Source organism: Poecilia reticulata, linkage group LG6 (assembly GCF_000633615.1).
Source record: "Poecilia reticulata strain Guanapo linkage group LG6, Guppy_female_1.0+MT, whole genome shotgun sequence".
Classification (NCBI taxonomy): Eukaryota; Metazoa; Chordata; class Actinopteri; order Cyprinodontiformes; family Poeciliidae; genus Poecilia; species Poecilia reticulata.
The window spans coordinates 24,578,369-24,599,826 of NC_024336.1; the positions used below are offsets into that span (position 1 = coordinate 24,578,369).

General features: G+C 39.9%; 1 protein-coding gene across 2 annotated transcripts in view; it reads left to right on the top strand.

The window, feature by feature from the left end:
• roraa (RAR-related orphan receptor A, paralog a) overlaps positions 1-21,458 on the top strand; it is a 210,819-nt gene that overhangs the window by 144,866 nt on the left and 44,495 nt on the right. The window contains exon 1 of one of the 2 annotated variants that reach the window (XM_008412276.2): positions 9,371-9,540. The exons of the other annotated variant lie outside the window; for it this stretch is intronic. Coding sequence (XP_008410498.1) covers positions 9,510-9,540 — 31 coding nt within the window. The 5' untranslated portion in view covers positions 9,371-9,509. Of the gene's footprint in view, positions 1-9,370; positions 9,541-21,458 lie in introns of those variants that run through there. 2 annotated transcript variants of the gene reach the window in all.

Sequence of the window (21,458 nt, forward strand, 5' to 3'; positions counted from 1 at the left end):
TACAAAGAGGAGTGCAGATGTGCTCACAAATCCTTTTGTTGATTTTACACATTGACATTTGTGCTGATCGCATTGTGCCTATTTTGTTGAATCTGCTTTATTAGAAGAATGCTGTGCTTTTTTTTTTTTTTTACTTTTTTTTTTCCCCCACCTTGCTATTAATTTGCGTTTCTGTGGGTGTGCAGCATGAGAACAGAGAGACGCGGTTAACCCATTGTGAAGTTAGCCGTCATCATTAAGATTCTTCAGATAACAGGCATGCGGATTTCTACTGCTCAGCATTATAAGATCCCAGACATCAAAGGCATATTTTCATTTTACTGTGTCTGTGCGGCGCTGTACAAGGAAGGAAGAAAGAAAGAAAAGACAGGAAAAACAGGTGGGGAGATGTGGAGTCAAGGAACGCTGCATTCATGGAGAAGAAAGAAAAACATGTATGCTGTTTGTTATGGGTTCTGGTGATGCTATGCTTAATGGAGTATTTAATGCTATACGTATCTAATTGGTGTCCAATCTGGTTAATTATTGCAAACTTAAATAATGCTGCGGATGACTGCAGAGTTGGCTCTTTCAGTTTCGCTATCACGTTTCAATTTTTTTATTTTTTTTTTTACTTACGAGATTATACCCTATTATTTTCTGATCACTCTTAAAGCCCTGCTGCCAATTATCTTCTTATTTGTCCAAACCGTATCCTTACTCTGCCACTGTTCCAAAGATTTTACAAGGAAGCTCTCCTTAATTTTGATTACTTTCTCTTTCAGCATGCTGCCATTATGCAGGCGCAATTACATCAGAATGAGCTGTTCAACAGTGAGAGTATTGAATGTACAAGAGCGAGAAGTATGCTGTTCTCCAGCATTGTGCTGGATTACAGAATCAAGGTCGACTCACAAGACACAGAGCAGCATTATCCCTTAATCCTGTGTTTTGGTTTCAAATAGCCTTTTTACACCTAATCTTCACAAGTAAAATGACAAACATGAATACTGAGGTGGGTATTTAAACATGCATTACCCACAATGCTAAGGTCACAGGCTTATTGCTGACTTACATTGGCTCTGTATGTTGGTGAAAGAATAGACAACCATGCTTTACGTTGTTGCGCCTCTATTACAGGAGAGCTGTGGTATAGAGACTTGTGATGAAACATGCTTTGGCAGTTTTAAACAGATAAGCCTGGGAACTCTTGGCAAAGTTAAGGCTACATCAGATGATATTTATGTTCAGTCATCAGTCAGTCTTTAAAAATGCTTAATAATCAGTCTGAAAAGCGAACGCTCTTTCTTCGCAATGGATTTTAAATCAACACAAGACTGTACGCTTCATAGTCATTGCGATACAGGTGTTGAATGCCTGAGTGGTTGTAACTCTCTGTCACAAAGCTATACTGAGTTCAGCTGACCACACGGTGGAAAAAAGTCAATCTTACAGTAAATTCACAAAAAATAAATTAAACTTATGCTGTGGACAAAAATAACGTCTAAGCATTTGTGGTCACTTCAGTTTGTGCAGCACCTGTGTCCCTCTGAGACAAAAATGTTCTTTTAAAGGTTGTCATAGAAATATAATATATGAATATATTTTATTTTGCAAACACACAGAAAACACGACCTGGGTTCCAACCAAGGACCCGATAAAAAGTGCTAACAGTGCTAACAACTCAACCACCATATAGCCCTTTTTTAGATTTCTAATTTCTAAGGCTAAAAACTAAATTTATCAACATTGATTAAACCTTGTGTTTAGTCTCATATAACACAGAAACATTTGTGTGTTTATGTCAGACCTTCAGCTACCAAACAATTACAAGGTTATACACTCTTGTGCTGAAATCCAGGGCCACCGCCTACATGAATAAGTTTGTTGTGAATCTGGTCCTTCAAAGCCTTTTGAAGTGACCTGTTAAAAAAAAAAAAAGAAAACAGATTATGTCAATTAAATTTAAAAATGAAAGTCTATGTGCTACAGTCTGTTTTATTCTATGTTATATTACTTACTTTCACGATGGACTATGAATAAGTAGAAGATAGGTTAATATTTCTCCAACATGTTTACCTTTTGTCAAGTTGGCTCCAACCAGGTGTGTGTGTGTGAGTCTACAGATAATGCAAAGGAAGCACTCTGCTACCACAGCGTCTCCCCTTGACCAAGCTGGTCTGATCATGCCCGTCAGGCCCAGCTGTGGCAGAGCTGCTGGAAACTTAAAGGTGCTGTGAAAGACTAAAAGTGGGCCAGCCGCTGCTGCCTCCTGTTGACCTACCTTGTTCGGAGGGTCCAGGTACAGACTGATGACAGGACTCCTCCTCAGCGGACCACATTACTAATGTGTGAGGGTGCAAGAGGAACACATCCGGTGATGAATCACTCCCCTGCACCCATGGCATCCTCATAAGTCAAGAGTAAAAGTGTTGAGAACAGGCTCGGTAAAGAGATCCTTCGTGTCGCGTCGTCCACCGCAGAGAAACTCCATCCTGGACCCAGTAGAGGCAGGGAAGGTGTGGAGAGGCTAAGTGGCGCACATCACATTTATAGCCTGAGGAACTCCCTCAATCTTAAAGAAAACATTTGTCCCTCCTGTGTGTCACTTCTTTTTTTTTTCTTTTTCTTTTTAGAACTTAGGAAAAGTTACTTTCATGCTTGAATGGAGCTAATAAATGATTATGTTGATGAAGATTGTCTCTCTAGACCACCTGCTTTACCCTAAAATCACATAGAGAATGTTAAATATGTGTTAGTTTAGGCAAAGACAGTTTTCACCATGCAGTCACAGAAAAGGCATTGCCTCATTACTCACTTAGATGTTTTTGGAACCAGAATAATGGTAAAACTACCCAGCCTGAAAGCAGAATATATATATATATATATTTCTAAATGAAACCAACTTCTCTGATGCAGATATGCATGCTTCTCTGTTGTCTTCTTTTCTTCTAGCCTTAAGCCAGAAGGTTAAACTATTTTAGTTTACACGCGTACCTCCCCCAAGAGCCGATGTCGTGCAACGGCAGTGATGTTGGGGGAGTGCACATGTTTGATGCCGGGTAATACATCACAAACACCAGGGGGTCTCCCTGGTATGCTCCTCAATAATGAAGTTCATTCGTTAACTTCTCCCTCAAAGGCCAAGTTCCCCTGCTGCCCTTTTCAGCAGCCATTGCAACTCTTACCAGAGTCACCCCTCTAACAGTAAAAAAGACACATCATAATGCTCCCCCGCCCCGACAGGCACAGTGGTTGCCTTCGCAGAACATGAAGAATAAGCAGGTCCATTATCAATCCCTCATGCCTGGTTATAGCCATAATTATCACAGGGAAATGACCTGCTCTGTTTGGTTTGCCATAGAGGAGCCGCTCCTCCCTAATCACCTCCTCCTTCTCTGCTATCATCCTCCTGCGATGAAGATGGGGATGGGTTTTTTTTTTTTGGGCATTGGGGGGAGGGATGAAGAGGAGGGGGGGGGGTCTTGCCAGTTCATTAGAATTCACAGGGTTCCACCTCCCTGCCTAGCCAAGCTAAGCCTCTCACACAGGCTGCCATGCCTGCGATAATCTCCCCTCCTCGTTCCCTTTCACTCCTTCTCTCTCCCTCTCGCTAACCGCCTGTTTCTTTTTCCCTTTCTGTCCCCAAGGGCAGCCTTACACAAAAGATACGTGCCGCAATTCATTGTCAAATCTGATTTCTATTGATCTATTGAAAAATTGCTCAGTGACATCTGCGATAACACTCAAGCGGTGGCAATGAGCACTCTTTACAACTGCCTTTACATCTGATAAGCCATACAAATAAACTGGCTGGTTCCAGTTCCTTCTCTGCATGGCTTTTTTTTTTTTTTTTTTACTAACTGGATATGAGAAATATTTAAGAAGTGCCAAGAAACAAACGTGTGGCCAAAGAACTAAATGGATAGTCAAAGATTTATTCATTGAGGTTCTGTAAATAAATTGTAAGCAGGTAATATGTCAGTGTTTTTGTAGCCCAGTGATGTCTGTGCAATAAGAAAAACAATATTTGATACAAGCATAGTGATGTAAGTATACACAATTTGATAGATTTTTACCCTGCCTTACTTTTCTATTGGTTAATTACTCTGAACAATAATGCTTCACCTTTCACACAGGAAGATGATTGTTGCCGCACTACGTCCTTCTTCCATCCAGTAATCATCTGTATCTTTGAAAGTAATTAACTAATGCAAACTCAATAAGATAAAATAGTATCTCATTGGTGACTATGATCTTAAGACTGGAGTTTTTTCTATAACAGGACAAATCCACTTTGGTATTGTGTTTCACTTAGACTAGCCTTTCTCTCAGGAACGAGCTAAATTGAACTTGTAGTAATGACTTTAATCGTAACAATACGCATTATTTGAGTTTTCTATAAACTCAGACATTTTGCATGAATCAAGTAAAATTACAAACAGAACACTAAGTACGTCAAACACAACAATAAAGGGAGAAAACCTAACATAGAACATTAAAAAAGACATTAAAAGCTGTTCTGGAAAGGTATGTTTTAACATGTGACTTGAATGTGAATTAGAATTTTACCTGCTTAGAACTTTTGACAGAACCCCACTTCACTTTCATTTCAGCTCCCTGATCTAGTTTTTAAAGCTTTTTATTCAGATGTTTCCATCTTCAAGGGATCAAGTGACACGAAGCAAAGGTGAAGGTTCTGCCTTAAATGATCCTAAGAGTTGCGGTGAAGAAAAGTCATGACTTTATAGCAGTAGCGACAAAGTTCTGGTATTTTCTTTTTGTTTTGTTTTTCTTTTTCTAGGTAAAGAATATACATTGATGGAATTGAATTTGAAATACTGGAGGGCTGTGAGAATTATTTAAATTCAGCTCTATAAATAACTGTGGCGGTGAAAGAAAAGGCTACAGCCTTGTCAACCATCGATATACACAGTGTTGTTGATTCTGATTACATGACAGCTGACAGGTGTACGCCTAACCTGTTTAGAAATGATATGCTTTCATATGCCTTCTTCTGACCCTGCTATTCTATAAATATTGTGCAAATATTGTGTGTCTGTGCATTTAGTGACAGGGAGAGAAAAAGTGTGATTCTGAACCGGCCCTGGGGCTGCTGTGCATATAAAAGATGAGGGGAAGCTTATATAGCTATTAGTCATCTGATCTGAGTGTAACCATGAAAACTGTTAAAAAGGTGTAATGCTTACACTTCTGCTACATTTTTACATGAGATAAATTGCACTGCTCCATGTAAAACCCATTAGTCATAACGAGTTAATGGCGTCTCCTGTAGCTACACATACCATAAAACATTGGCACAGCTGAGGTTGTGTGGACTGCTTTTAAACCTCCGCAGTTCTGCACTTAAAGTGGTCCGTAAATTAAGCCCTCTTTTGGACCCATGGAAATAACCCAGGAGTGTCCTCTGTTTTCATAGAAACAGATATTTTCTTTGTTGTCTGTGTGATTTATTGAAGTCTTCCCACAAGTGGAAGCCTCCAGGAAATTGCCTGAAATGGCCCTAAATTGGTTTATGATTGTGCGGTGTGGGCCGGTGGTGTTATAGTTCTGATATTATGCCCTCCGCTCCTTGGCATCTATATTAAATTGATCTGTGTTGTTTTCATGGAGCGCCTGTTTGAGCTTGTTAATTCGACCTCCGCTGCAGGCTGGTCAGCACCGTTTCAAACGCCCAGGTGGATCTGCTGTGGAATAAAACGCTCGGATCGCTGATACTTTAACAGGAAAATATGCAGGTATGAAAGGCTGCATATCCTGTGGGGGTCAGAGGTCACAGACGGGACAAAGCGCGCTGACAACAGATCTGCTGTTCTGAGTCCAGAGTAGGAAGAGTTAACGTGGATCAGCTGCACAGAGAGCTTGTGCATAGAATGGGTACTGACAGACTGCTAATGAGGCCATTATCGGGTCTCATCCTCTCCTCTCCTCCAGGGGCATCACTGGATGTTCAACACCACATTTCAATTGAATTTCATTCCACAGGACTTGTTTACAGTAAATATATTTGGTTGACTTAATCCTGGAAGACTGTGAGAGATGACATTTAGCCAGTCTGAATGCAAAAATAAACTTACCCGGAATGTTATCAGTACATTTAAATATCTTATTAATGCTTCCCCAGTTTAAACTGAAGGGCATTAAAAGGGTTATTGACTGAAATAAAGCCTTTGATTGCTCCACACGACTGGACCAGTTCTTAAAGAGACATTTGACCACTTTGGAACTCAGTCAATACAGCAGTGAACATGCATCAGAGACATATTGGCTTAGTGTCAGTGGTAATGTGGAGTCCTCAAGAAAAAGTGCGATCAAGGGTAAATGAAGCGGAAACATTTGTCCTGAGGGAAGACGGGCATTGGAAGCATGGACTCCAACTCCTCCATTCCTTATGTTGGAACACAAATCTATTTTTATTGGCTCTATGTAATTTCACAATTTCTGAGAAACTGAATTTTAGGTTTCATTAGCTGTATGCCACATTCATCATAATCACCAGAAATCTCTTTCTCTCTCTCTCTCTCTCTCTCCGAGTTCTTGGAACAGAGCCAGTGCGACTGGTACATCTTTTTTTTAAGAAATGTACATAGGGATGATCTGAAAAAAAAAAAAGAAAAAAAAAGTGTGATTCAAAATGAAGCAAATTGTCAGTTCCTCTCATTTCTTTAGTAAATGTAATCCTTGTGAATCGGAAACCCCTGGATCATATAGACAAAAGAGGAATTATATGAAAAACATTTCTGACTCCTTTCCTGACATTCAGACTCTAATGTAAGCCCGATCCTCCTCTCGGATGTTGTTTTTAAACTAGCCAGCATATACAACTCCTACTATGGTGCTGTCTTATGTTTGTTTGTGTGCTTCTTCCTGTTTAACCGCTCCGCAGCGTCGTGTTGTGTTTTGTAGAAGACTGATACGGCAGCCAGTTTTCAAGACACGACCACAGACAGCAGCGGTTAAACATGTTTCTGCGTGGGCCATGGTCTTGACTCATCTGGCGAGCTTTGAAGGTCTCGCAGAGACGCGCACCTTCAAACAAAGCAACTAATTCTCACAGTCGCACCATTTTTAAACGGTTTGCCTACTGTGGACCTTCCTCGTTTTACTCTTTGGTCCATTTGACTCTATCAGTCTCAGAAGGATGTTTTGTTCATTACTGTGCTTAGTCGTAAGAGACCGGCGTTGACACAACCTGAGCTAATGTGTTTAGTTACTCTAATGGATCATACAGGTCCTAATGAAACATTGTCATGAGAAGATTTATGTTGCAAGCTGCTGAGTCCTCATTTAAATTTTATATGTGGTTAGAAGTACCCTTTATTTAATCATTAGACACAGAATAGAAGACACGTAATTAAATATAAATATTTACAATAAATAATGAACAGCAGATTTACTTTAAGTTGGTTTTCTTTACACTCTTTCTGATCAGTTCAACTCGAATGGCATTTTTCAAAAGCTTGTTTAAACTACAAGCATGTTCAGTGTAAATGATCTCGAATTGTTATTTTAAGTAATGTTATGTTGTTCTTTCTAATTTTAATTGCTTTTTGGAAGATGGACATCTAACATCTAAATTTCAATGGGTTGTTTTGACATTAAAAAAAAATATATATATATATGTTTCTGTCTTACTATCACACATGTAGATGTGTAGAATCTGATTGAGTTGGGATTGTCATCAGAGACATGATTAATGCGTGGATCAGTCTGGGGTTTTTAAACCAGCTAGAGCTGAATTTAAAAGTAAAAACCAGCTATAGCGGTTTATACTAGCTAGCCTAAAATGGGGCATGATTGGGCATGGTCTTTATCATTCAAAATGTATGGTCTAATCATGAGGGTCTGACAGGGTCATCTCTGATTCTTCCCTCTGCAAAGTTCCAGGGTTGTAAGCTGCATTTTTTTCCAACAAAAATCACTTACACTAATGATTTTTCAAAAATCCATCTTTGACATTAGATTTTTCCTTGCTGAGTAAATGTACTTAGATCATCTTTTGTGTGACTGCTAAAAAACAACACTGAAGACTTGTCAAATCTTCTAGAGGGTGCCAATAAATGTGGCAGAACTGGCATGTGAATTATTTTTTTTTATTTAAGAAATGTTTTTGCATGTGTAGGATATTCAGAAGATCTATGCACAGGCAATAAATAGAAATTTCAATATTTGGCATATGGGGGAGTTATCATTCTTGTGTAAAGATTGATCTCAGAAGTGTGTGTAATAAAAATCAAGAAACAGCTTAGAACATTAATAGGAAACTCCAAAATTCAGATTGCCAAATCTCAAATATTTATACTGTCATTAAAAAAAGAAAAGAAATATTTTCTCTAGTTCATTTTCTTTCTTTTTGAAATACTGCTGTGTCTGAAACCCGAGCTGTGTGATGTTTGTCTTGAGACAAGATGATATGAGCACCAGCTTATTCATGAAATGCCAAATGGTTATTGGCCAAGGCTGGATTGCACTAAAACCAGAATATTGTATCAGAGAGAGGCAGCTGGTAAGGAGTCAGAGCAGATTATCATATGAGAGAGGATGAGTGAGAAGAGAGGTGGGGTAGAGGGGGTTGGAGGGTGGTAGAGACTGGAATGGAAAGCAGGGGGCGAAAGTGAGGGGCACACGAGGAGGAGAGATGGTTGCTGCGGGGTGGAGGGGATCATCCAAACCGTTCCGTCACTATCATCGCTTCCTCACCTGGTGGGAAAAGTGTGTGTGCTTAATAGAGAGGATTGCGGGTGCGTGCGTGTGTGTGTGTGTGTGTGTGTGTGTGTGTGTGTGTGTGTGTGTGTGCGTGTGTGTGTGCGTGGGGGTCCTCCGAGAGGTCAGAGGAAGATGCTGAGGCTCCACTCGTCTTCTCTCTGCAAAGGGCCCACCGCTGCTAGCAAACATCTGGCCTCACACTGATCACTCATATCCACCGGCAGGGAGGAGGAGCACTTCTATCTCTGAGCCACAGATAAAAAAATAAAATAAAATAAAAAAATCACACACCCTCTCTTATCCACTCCTTCATATATTTTCTTCCTTCATCTACCTCCCCTCCCCTGTTATCTACATTTCCTTTTAGCCTTTCTCAGACTCTATGGTTTCTTTCAATAATATATAAAAAAAAAATCAGTTTTACAAAAATGTAAAATAAATAAATAAGAATTCTCTGACTTTATCCTTTCTCTGTAAAGATAAGCCTCAGAGCAGCAGATAGTTTGGATGTGCTGTGTCTAGCAAGCTGGGGCAGACAAGACTGCAATCAGTGGGAAGAGGGCCAGCTTCCCCCTGCCTGAGCTCTCAGCGCCCCTACTGGCTGCACGCTGTGCCAATCAAAAGGCCGGGTGGGTGGGGAAAGCAGGCAGACATGCACGCTGATGTCACAGTCACATGGATTCTGGTGTGGTCATGCTCGGAGGCTGAGAGACGGAGCTGTGCTTGCTGGCCAGCTGCTGCTGAGACAGCAGTGGAGGGCTTTGCGCTGCTGATAGTTTCTTCTCTTATGGACGCGAAGCTTAATGATGTATTTTGTGATTTCAGCTATGAAAGGTAAGAGAAGGAAGACGATCGTGTCATAAAGATAAACATTGCACGCTTAATTGCGCTGCCGGAGTAACAAGTAGAGGGAAGTGCAGGCTCCGCTGCTCGCAGCCTGCCAACTCCGTACGTTGTGTTTGCAGGGCATGAGGAGAGAGAAAGAGAAAGAAAGAGTACCTCTTAAGGTCGAACTTAAGATTTCTTTTGTGCATGGACATAGAATTTCTCAACTCTGGCGAATGCATTTGTAAAATATAGATTTTAATATTTCATATTTCTCGAAATGCGGTTTGACTTGATTATTTACAGTGTGTGATTTCTCGCTGCTATACTGTCGTGCGAGTGTGTGGAAACCACCGCCGGTGTAATCTGTTCGTGTCTTGTCAAGAACGCTTGCAGAGTTCATCTGCAGAAGTTTCCCGTTTTCCGTTTCTTCTTTGTTTTGATTTTGTATTTATTTAGTTAGTTACAAAGTTACACTTAATGTATTTGTGTTTGTTTTTTTTTTGTTCTTTTGTTTGTTTTTTACGTTGGGTTGCGCGTTTGAATCCCGCTCTTAACCCAGTTGTTTCAGTCCAGAGGAGAGTGTGTGGCCGTGTTTTGGGGGGCGGCGGGTGGAGGGGGAGCGGGCAGTGGCGCGGATGGCAGACTGCTGTGATTCTTTTGAGTTGATACCGGCGCGCGTGTCTGCAAGTGCGTGCATACATGCCAGCGTGCGCGTGCGTGCGCTTTGCTCCACTGACCTATTTTTTTACGGTTGGATTGAGTGGGGGGGGGGGCGTTCTCGGGTTGTAGATGTGTGGTCATGAGAGCACCAGGATGGGTCCTCCCAGCCGCTGGAACGTTCATCCGCTCTGCCCATAATCCCAGCTCCTCCAGCCACCCCCCACACCCCCCCCTCTCCCCGCCCTCCTCCTCCCACCTTTCCCTCCATCATCCAGGCGCACATGTGCGCACACATCCCAGCAGACTGATACGAAAAGTGCTGTCAGACATACAGTGCTGCACACCTCTCCCATGCATGCATGCATGCATATGCCTTTATTCGCATGTTTTCACTCTCGTGCATGCATTCTCTTTTGCAGTGGAAGATGTGAGCGCGCACTCAAAAGCGGGGCTCATATTTGCACACTTTAATGATCTTAATGAGGAAAAGGCAGCTGTCAGGGGAACAAGAAAATCTCCAGTAATAATTTGATGTGTTGTCTTCTTCTCCTCTCACTTGTTCTATTGTTATTTGAAGTATTTGCCTTGCTAGAATTTAATGTTATTGTTCTTCTAATCTGGACTTCATACAAAAAAAGAGAGACAGAGACAAAAGAAACTTAGATCTTTTTTCTTTTGATTTAAATTTTTTTCGCCCCTTTGGTTTGACTGGGTTGGGTATGCTTGATTTGTTGCTGTGTTGTACCATTTATTTCATCTATAATAATCCATCAACCTGGCCGGGTCTGGAGACCAGCCTCTGCATATGTTCCAACACATTTTCTTATTCTAACCTGCTTCATTGATGGCTCACTGTCCCATTAAAAAAATAAAATAAAATAAAATCATACATTTTAACACATTGCTTTCACATCTTGGAGCTGTTGGAATGTGTGTGACTGGCTCCTCTGATCACTTTTATTTTATTTTTTAATTAACGACAGGGAAATTCATTTAGGAAGTGAGAAGCTCAGATGTGTTGAGGCGGGTTATAAAAATCATGAAGAGACGCACCAAGAAAAGACCTTTTGACCCCGTGTCCTTTTTATTCATGGTTTGAATTGAAGCAAGCATAGAAAAAAAAAGGTAGAATGCGTGGAAAACAACTTCTCAAGAAGCGGAAGGTCTGAGCATGATTTATTTTATCTTTACTTTGTATATTGTGTGAAAGTACTATCTTACTTGAACAATATTTACATTAACACACTTCCCCCCCCAAATATGCCATTGTAGTAATCGGTTAATGTGTCCGTTTTGAGTTTTTTGCGTTCTCGTTTTTTTCCGTAGATTGTTAATGCTCTAGTCTGCTGGAGGTTGCTGGTGTCACGGCAGCACGCTGTGAAAATGTGATGGTTAAAATTGAAATGTGAACAAGCAGTATAATTGGATGCTAATTCAGATGGCAGTGACAATTTCTTCCGCAAAATGGTCAGAGAATTGAATGAACTGCACAGCGAATTCCTGTTCTGACACAAACTTGCTAATTATGGTAAACTTATCGCCCTCTTGCTGCTCTTTGAGCCTTTGTGTGTGTCTTTTTGATATTTTGATTCTCTCAGCTTCAAAATAATGCAAATATATTGCAACAACTGCGCCTGAGTCTCTGTGGCGTTCTCTCCCTTTCTATCCACCTCTCCCTCTCAGTTCAGCCTCTCTACCACACCACTGCCTCTCAAGTACCTAATTACCTGTAATGGAAACATCCCTCTCATTACCCCATGCAAATTAGCCATCCTACTCAGCACAATTAAGATGAAAATTCCAATTACATCATTAAAGAAAGTTCTTTGATGTTCGGCTAGAAAAGGTAAAAAGTGCTTCTTGTCCAGAGTACATATAATTAACCCTTGGAAAAAAAATTTTAAAAATGGGGGTGGGGGCAGCTCTGCTGTGCTTGTGGACAGCTCTCAGATATGTAATTTAGTTTGAGTGTGTGCTAGGCTGTGGGGAATGTGCTGGGGCCTTAGAGAAGATGAAGCCAAATGTCTTGTGATAGGTGCTTTAAGGCTACATTAACAAGGCTGTAAATATTTGTTGTAGATTTGGCACTCGTTGTCTCTTTCCATCAGCGGTCCATTGAAGTGCTGCGCTACCTCATGCTGCAGGCTCTCGCACATTAAAGGAGAGGTTAACAAGATTGGCTATTATCCAGTTAGGGACTGAGGACTTGAAGAACCACGAGGGAGAAAAAAAAAAACATGTCTGATTAAGTTGAGGTTGCATCATCTACAAGAATTTGTAATTAATATCTAATTTATTAGAGAAAAAATAAATTACACTTAGTGCTGTTACACAATATGTATATTAATATGAGCTAAAACGGTTCCTACAGAAATAAAAATGCGATTGATGTCAATTCGATCTTGCTACACGTGGACTTTTAAATGTTGGCGTGACACAGAAAGTTTGAGCAAATAATTCATGCGGGCAGAAAACGTTCTGCCGCTGCACTAACAAATGGAAAAGTTGCGATTTGGCCATCTTTCCTGCCTTTTAGCTGGCTGAGGAAGTGGAATGGTGCCCCCACAGGTTATTAAGGAGTGTGGGATGTGCCTGTCTGCGCTGTGCGCAACTGAGACAAACATCCTGGCTGCCTAACTGTGTGGAGAGGGGCTGGTTAATGAGATATTGGCTGCCCATTGAGAGCATGGATTTTTGATTTGGCAGCATGGAAGTTGGAAAGAGGGTGAGGTGCACTCTGGAGAGCAGAGGAGCCTGATGATAAAGAGTAATATCTGAAAACCGATAGGAATTGTTTTTCTTTCGACTCAATTTTTGGTATTGTTTATGAAGTCTGCACAATTTTATGAGTCGATATGAGATTCTCATCCTATTAAAGCCTTCTTTTATTATCATCTTATTTAAAAAAAAAACAGAATAATTAAAAAATAAATAAAAGAATCATCTTATTACTAACATTAATTTGAATTGATTTTCACTGACTTAAAAACATTTAGTAGTAGCTTTTAAATGATAATCTGAGTAATTATTTACTGTTCTTTTCTTTATCAAGTAGTACAAGTATAACATATTATCTATTTAATCATTTAGCTCTATCTGCCTGCATCCTAGGCATAACATTTACAGATTGTTAATTGCAGTTTTTCAAAATACTTGTCTGAAATAAAAAATAAAAGTGGCATTCTTTAATTCATTTTTTAAGAATAGCAAAGCAAGAATATAGTATTGTGTTCAGTCAGCTGACAGGCAGTGCACAGTAACAAGTGGGGGAGGGACAGCACAATTTGCTTTATGCTCCATACAGAACATAGAGTATTTAGGGTAAAAGTCATACTGCTGCTTTTTGTGGTGTCTACATGAAAATACTTGAATCATGTCTGATGGAAAATTTAGGCAGTTTTGAAACCGTCTCAAACCACATAATAAAATCAGCTTTTGCTTATTTTACAATTCAGCATTACTTTTTTTCCCTTGCTCCATGTGATGTTGCTTTGTACTTTTTAATGCTTGGTTGTTACATTTTTCAAATTTTTTCTATTATCTATTGTTTTGCTTTTTTATTCATTTTGTCTTTTTTTTATTTTCTTTATTCGATTTCTGGTATAAGTGTTATGTTTTCTTTTTTTTTATTGATTGGAAGTGTTTTTTCCTAATTAGCTTGTTAATAAAACAAGAGTTTGCTACATCAGACAATCATCTGGATAAAGAACCAGGTAAAGCCTAATTCATGCCCCGGAGAAGTCAGCTTACTGATGAGAATTATTCTCAACTGCAGAGAACAAATATTACCTGATAGGGAAATGCCAACAAAACATTTAATCTTAAATTTTACTCACACCGCATCACTGAAGGGTAATAAATACCACCTGATAACTGTATTGATTCCTGTGGGATTGTTTGGCTCAATTTCTGTCTCTCCAGTCTGCACCCTCACTTTAACAGAATGTGGTTTCCATTTATTCTCCATACCTGAGAATAATTCAAGCCACATACAGTAAACCTTTACCTGGGACTCAGCCCTGTCTGTCATATTGTCCTGTCAGTCACACCATATGATTTTGACAGATTTGTCCCATCACAGACGAGGTTAAATGACTCCCCGTGCTCTGTGGCCGGTCGAGCAGCGGAGCATGAGAGACAAAAGTGCTTAGAAGCAGCTGTCGGCTTCCATGAGTTGATTTTTCTTCGTTCTGAAACATTCATTTCAAGTTCACTCTGGGTTCTCAATTTAGCTCTCCAGTCAGGTAAAACACCTAGCAGGGCTTAGTCAAATGCCTCTAACTTAGGGGTAATTTTCTACTTTACTTTCACTCAGTATTTCAGGAGTCACTTATAGATCCTTTGAAGTGTCTCCCTGTCATGCAGCATTTAACTGCTGATAGAATACTTCCCCTGTCAGCACTGGTTAGATAATCATACACTACAGTCCATTTTTTACTTTCATTTTCCCCTCTCTCTCTCGTTTTCTCCTTTTAGCTTCCTCTGTAGAAGATGCACAGAGAATACAGATGTGGTGTTTTACAGCTCCTCTTCAGACACTGCAGTTTAGAATTGCTAGATCTTCTTGGTTTATTTATTGAAATTGGCCCATTTAGTGAACACAAGCTCACGTATCTTAATTGTGTTGGTAAAATAAATGCCATCAGTGAGACTTTTGGAAATGTAAGAACTAACATTTCTTCTTTCTGCTTTCACCTATATTCACTTTGCCACTTGTGGTTTTGAAGTAACAGTGTTTAAAGCGAGTGAAGGGTGAAGTTTTATTCCCCTGCACTTTCATTCTGAGCATATTTCTTACCATCTGTTTTTTTTTCTCCCCTCTCTTTCTCTCTCCTTTTTCCTCTATGGGCCTCTGGAGGGCTGTCCATTGGCTTTTTGAAGTTGCATCAAAGAGGAAATGGGGAAGAAAAAGCATTATTGATTTTGCGTTTTGTCTGACTCAAACACTGAGGACAGAGAAATACAGAAGGAGCTAGGTGTTCGGCAGTGGGGCAGCTCTGTCTCTTAAGAGGGAGCCAGAGGGAGAACCCAAAAGACGCAGAAGATGAGGAGATTCGCCAGACAAGCGTAAACGCACCTTTCCCCGGAGTTCTCTACTCGGTCCTCTTACGTCAACTGCTCATTATCTTACAATTGGAGACAAACTTTTGTCGGGTAGTTTTACCTCCACCACCACCACCACCTCCACCTCCTCCTTCTCCTCTGTCAGACCTTTCGAGTCCCAAGGTCTGATGGTGCTCTACAGTTGACCTGCTTTTCCATGAAACACCAAGCCGCTCTCAGTTGTAATCAGATCTGTTTGCAAGGCAAGCATGCTGGCAGCAGGCGAGAAGCCAGCAAGCTTGTATTGTTTGTGTGGGTTATCGCCCTCATCCTCCTCCTGCGTCAGCCCAGCGGCGGTGAGACAAGAGAGGAGTGCTTCGCTGGTGTTAATGTGGCCCCGGTTGTCTGAAGATGAGCTCTGGGTGATGGCTGCTGATAATAATTTGTCGCTGTTCTGCTTCATTCAGCACTAAGGTGGGAGGTAGAGTCCGGTGTAGCGTCGTTATTATGCATTTCGAAATAAACTGTCTGTGGTGGCACATGTACAGATTCTTTCAACTGAATTCAAAGGTGAATTTATTTTAGCTGTATGGTAGAAAAAGGGAGACATCTATACTATATTATTCAATACACACAGAGTGATATATTTCAAGAATTTATTTAAATTGAATTATGTTTATTTTAATTTGTTTTAATGATGATGGTTTTCAGCTATTTTAGTTTTTTAAGAAAATTAGAGGAATTACCAGGAGCAATATGTATATATATATTTTTAAAGTTTTGGTTTGGATTTCTTTTGCATGAATTACTGCATCTGTGCAGCATGGCTTAGAGCTGATTAGCCAGTGGCGTTAAGGAACCATGTTGCTTTAAAAGTGGGCTTCAGTTTGGGATGTCCGTGGTCTTCCTCTTATCAATACTCCATTGATTCTCTATTGAGTTTAGGTAAATTTACTAACACAGTAATACACTGGTCATTAAAGCAAGGATTTGATGTTGTGGGCAGGGGCCAAGTACTGTCGGAAAACAAAATTTGCGTGTCCAGTGCCTTGAATTCTTTTGGTTTGTTTTTCAATTTAATCTGAAAAGAGGAGTTGGACTACTGAGCAGCAGTCCAGTCCTTTTTATCTTTAGCTTAGGTCAGCTGTGTTTTATGTTTCTAACTCAGGAGTGGCTCGACTTCAGGATGGAAAATGTCCCCATTTGGTGGCTCTTCAAAATCTGACTCCAGACTTTGAAGAGCCCCTGCTTGTGATTCTCCCCAAAACCCCACACTTTTTCCTTCCACTCAACTTTACATTGCTATGTTCAGCCTTCACTCTGATAGCCAGCTTTTTTTTTTTAGATTTGGCCTACCATCGCTGTAGGTATAAAAAGCCATCTGCTGTAGTCTTTCTATGATTGTCTCAACATTTCTGTAAGAAAGATTTTTTTTATTGCTCCTATAGAATATTCTAATTTTCTGAGAAACTGAATTTTATATTTTCATAAGCCACAGTCATTAAAAGCAATACATGCCTGACATGTCTGTGTGTGTGTGAGTGTGTGTTGCAACTAGTTTTACTTTCCCTTTATGAGAGGAATTATTAAAATTAACTTTTTTATGCTCTTCAAAATAATCAGATTCACCTGTAGTTGGCTGAGGAGTTTGTAGGTCAGAGGTTATGTCTTGCCAAGATGCTCTCCCCTTTGCTCCATGGAAAGTTGCCGCGGCTTCTCTGCATCCTGGCGGAGGGAGAGAGGATGAAAAATGAGGGGCGCTTGGAATTTTGATGAAACAAGGGAACAGGCAGCGCTGCAACAAAGGTCGTCGCAACATGCGCTCCGCCGCTTGATTACAAAAGGGAGAGAAGTGTGTGTGGGGCGTTTGATTACATATCCCAGCAGAGGCCATTAGGGGTTCTTCTGCTAGGATGCCATCATTTACACTCATCTGATCTGGTGTCGACACTAATGAACAAACAAAGCGTGCCAATCCTCCTGAGCACTAGGGGGTGCTCTTGAAAAATACAAATGATGTGAAGATTTGCTCCCCAGAGTTACAAACTCCTTAACTTTACTTTCAGTGCTGACTAGTTTGATGTTGCCACCAGGCAGAATTACAACAAAGCAAGTGAAATCTCACTCAAGGTTTTGCGGCACAATGTCCGCCTCAACCCGACTCGGATGCATGAAAGGAATTTATCGTGGTAGATAACAAAGAAAAATAGCCTTGCTTGAAAAATACTCTGCATAAGATAGATTTTTATGCACATGCATTTATTTGAAATAAAAGAAATGCTGCTTCAGTGCTAATTACAAAGATGAAAGGAGAGAAGAATGTGCAAGGCAATGAACTTTGTTTAAAGGCACAGCACATAGTTTATTCAGGGACGTGGCGCTTTAATGAAATCCAAACCCATTTATAGCCTCACAAAGTGTGATGGGATAGTGAAACTATATTTGCACGGGCATAAACAATGAGCTTCGCATGCATGCGTTGGTCTCACTATCCTAATTTGGCGAATCAGGCATCAAAGGCAACTGCACGGCGAGTCGTGTTTAGGATGAGAGTGCGCATCCTCCCCTGCCGGAGCAATGGGGTTAACGGCATGTGGAGAGATCCTTGACCCATCTGAGGCACTCCCTCACTCCCCCTTGCAATGTTGAATATCTGATTGCTGATTATGAGTTTATTCCCCATTGTGTTCAGGCTTTCGCGTGTCAAGATCCGTCCCTCCCCAACTGAACTGATTAAGGAGCTGGAAAACGGTGCTACAGCTCTCAGAAATTGCTGAAAGACTCTCTCGGAAAACCTGGCAATCTGGAGTGCAGCTGGCAATCACCCACTGCTGACTCTCTCGGAGGCTCTTTTTTGGGTTGTTTTGTTGTTTTCAAGTGGGTTTTCTGGCATATTGTTGTCTTTGTTCCCCAGGGCTTCTTGTTTCTGGATGAGAGCATTCCTAGTGCTGAGCACAGGTCCTTGTCAACCTGGATGCTCAGCCCAGCCTAGTCCAGCGTCAACAACAGCATCGTCAGCAAAGACTGAGTTGCTTATGATCGGTCTCTTACAGCAGCCTAATTTGGGCCAAACCAAGAATTTTCATCATTCATTTAAAAACCCTCCTTTGTTCTTTTCTTAGCTCCCTGAAAGCAACACATAGGACAAAAGCATCTGCGTGCTGAAAAAGAAAGACTACTTTAAAAGTATTCTAATGTAAATTTTTAAGGGTTTATGTGCAGTTCACAGCTTTCTGTCAAAAGAAAGAGTTTTCTAGTAAAAAAGACAGCAGCAATGTTTCTTTTTTGCTTGCAGGGAATCTGTCACTTGGCTACAAATCAGCTGCTGCCTTTTGCTAAGATTTGTTTGTGTCAATAGTTAGAGGGAAGAGAAAGGCAATCCTCTCCTCTCCAAGCTAATAGATGTTTAAAATTCATTAATGTGTGACTTGGGGACAACAGATGATAAATCTGCCTAAGTGTAGCAGTCTCTATAGGAGAATATACATGAAAATCTTTATGACCCAGCCCAGATGGCACCCCACTTTAAAAACATATTATCAACAATTGTATAAATGCTTAAATATTTTTGTTGTCCAGTAGAAATGCAAATATTATCTTAAATTATTTCTACTTGTAAATGTCATTGGCCTTATAAAAACAGGAATGACAAATTGTGGATGTGTTTCCACAGGTTAGAACCACTAAAACCTTCTGTAGTACCTACACTTATAAGTTCTTTTCATAAGCTCCCAGAAAAAGTGACAAGATATATGCAGCTGGATGCTGCACACCGCTGGACCAAGTTTCCATTTGTCTTGTGAAAACTAAGAAAATCTCCTCACTGTTGTTGTGTGCTACGTTCTTTTTTTAGCGCATGTGAGTCACTTGAGGCCATAAACTTTTCACTCACAAATCTGATTGCCGTCACATTTAATTAGTAGTATAAACGACTGCGCAAAAAAAAATGTAATTTCACCAAGAAATCTGAATTGAGTGCAAAGACCTGCTGTGTGAATGTAGCCCACTATCATCTTGTTTTCTTGTGTTGCTCTATAAAGAACAGAATGCCAAAAGAGTTGGCTGTTCTGTGCAATAAGCTATTCAAATTGTCAACTTACTAGCAGGTGTTTTTTTGTTGTTGTTGTTTAATGTTACCTTCATATAAACGGGTTAGCCTTGTTGATAGTCTAGATCTTATTTCCAAGAGGAAAAACTTTTTTTTTTAAATCAGAGCTGACATTAAAACAAAAAAATGCTGAAACACAAATGGGACATGAAAGGTCAATTGTGTTTTACTTGCTTAAGTCATATTACAGATAATAACATGAACATAACGTGTATTAACAACAGTAGGAATAACTTTTTTCTTTAGAATAGAAATAGAAACCCCCCAACATCAAAACAAATTAAAAGAAAACAGTGACTGTCTCATCCTTACTGAAAATTAAAAAAATAATAATGATAATGGGGCTTATCAATAAGATTTTTGAGTTTGTCAGAAAGCTTTGAGGTTGTGGATTTTATGGAGGGATTCAGTGAAAGAGTTTGAGTCCCCAAATGATTGTTCCAATTTCTGTTGTAATCAAATGTAAAGACAGGATGTTACTCTGCGGCTGCGAAGGAGTCCAGAGCATCTGAAGCTTTGTTTTGGCAGGAAGCTGTAAAGCTCCCGAATTGTGTATGTTTATATATATGTGTGTGTGTGTGGTTTTTTGTTGTTGTTTTTTTTGTAAATGGCATCACTTAAATTGATAGTGCCTGTGTTATTGATAAAAAAATATAGCTCATTGAAGCCTTGCTGATATTTTATAAATAATTTGGTTCCACAGAATATGTTCTTGTTTCCTCAGCGTGCCTCGGATGTATCATCATCGATTTATTTTTGCTGAGTGGATAAACTTGGGGTTAGAGGGAGAATGATCTCGACCTTGTTTGAATAGGAGAAGCCCCCCATATTAACCACAACATGCTTTATACCTTACCCACTTGAGTTTAAGAAAGTTGTTTTTTGATCTTTTGACACGATTACATTGGGCATTGGTGCTTTGATCTCATCATAGATTTTTTTTTTCCTATCTCTTGATGTTAGATTATTATAATTTATACATAAGGGATTTTGTTTTTTCCCTCTTTAGCCTTAGCAAACTTGAGTAAACACTGGATAGATTAACATTGTATTAATTTACAACTTCTCATTAGTAAGCCCTAAGGTAATTAATCTGAGGCCAGGGCATATAGCCGGATAGACACTGTTCATATAATTTATTCCTTTCTGCTCATACTAAGTGTGAGAAAAAGTGTCTGATCAATTCATCCCTTAGATGTAGCTCTTTGAAGACATGCCGTATCTTATGAGAGCACCACCGCACTGTGTACTCTCTGGAAACTTGGGGTTGCAGACCTTGCGGATGCACTACAAATGTTGCAGGGCATCATTTCCGGAATCTTTCTTAACATGCATAGTTCTCCATAAATAAATTAACTGTGTTCCTGAAAATAAAGCACACAGGTGTAAAATGTAAGCTGTGTTCATAGGATCATAGCTTCATCTAAGTTTGAAATACATCTAGGACGGAACTTTAATTCAGTTGCAAGTAGTGAAATTAAACGTAGTCTGTTTCAGCTAAAACACCCAACATTTTTCGTAAAAATGGAGCAGCTATGTGTGCAACTACACCTTTTAATTTTAACTCTCTAAAGAAACTGTTTTGAGAAGGAAATCCCAATCATCCTGTGTTGCTGAATGAAGACAAATACGGTCCAACCTTCAAAAAATCAATACAACTATGTCCAACCACTGTCCAGCTTTTTTTTGTTGTTGTTTTTGGACAGGTACACCTTCATTATGAAACTCCCACAACCTGGGGTGCAGAAGTCACAGGAAAAACAAAAATTGTTCTAAGTGCAATCAAATGCAATTTCACTGGCAGGTTTTGCTCCTGTTTGGGGTCTGTGAGATGCAGAGTTTGTTTATTTCAACAGCTCAGTTCTCATCCGAGTCAATTTCAAATGTTCCGTTTGTATTAAAAACCAAGTATTATCCATACTCAACAGACATTACATGGCTATTACTGATTTCTGTAATTTTCTGCAAGATAGATTTGATGTCACAATCGCATGTCCCTTGAGCAACCACAGAAGCTTCTAGTGATGAAGGGTTTATTTTTAAAACTACAGCAATGGCTTTCTGCAGATTAATTCCAGTATGTGGTGCTATTGTGGGAGAAACAAATTGGGCT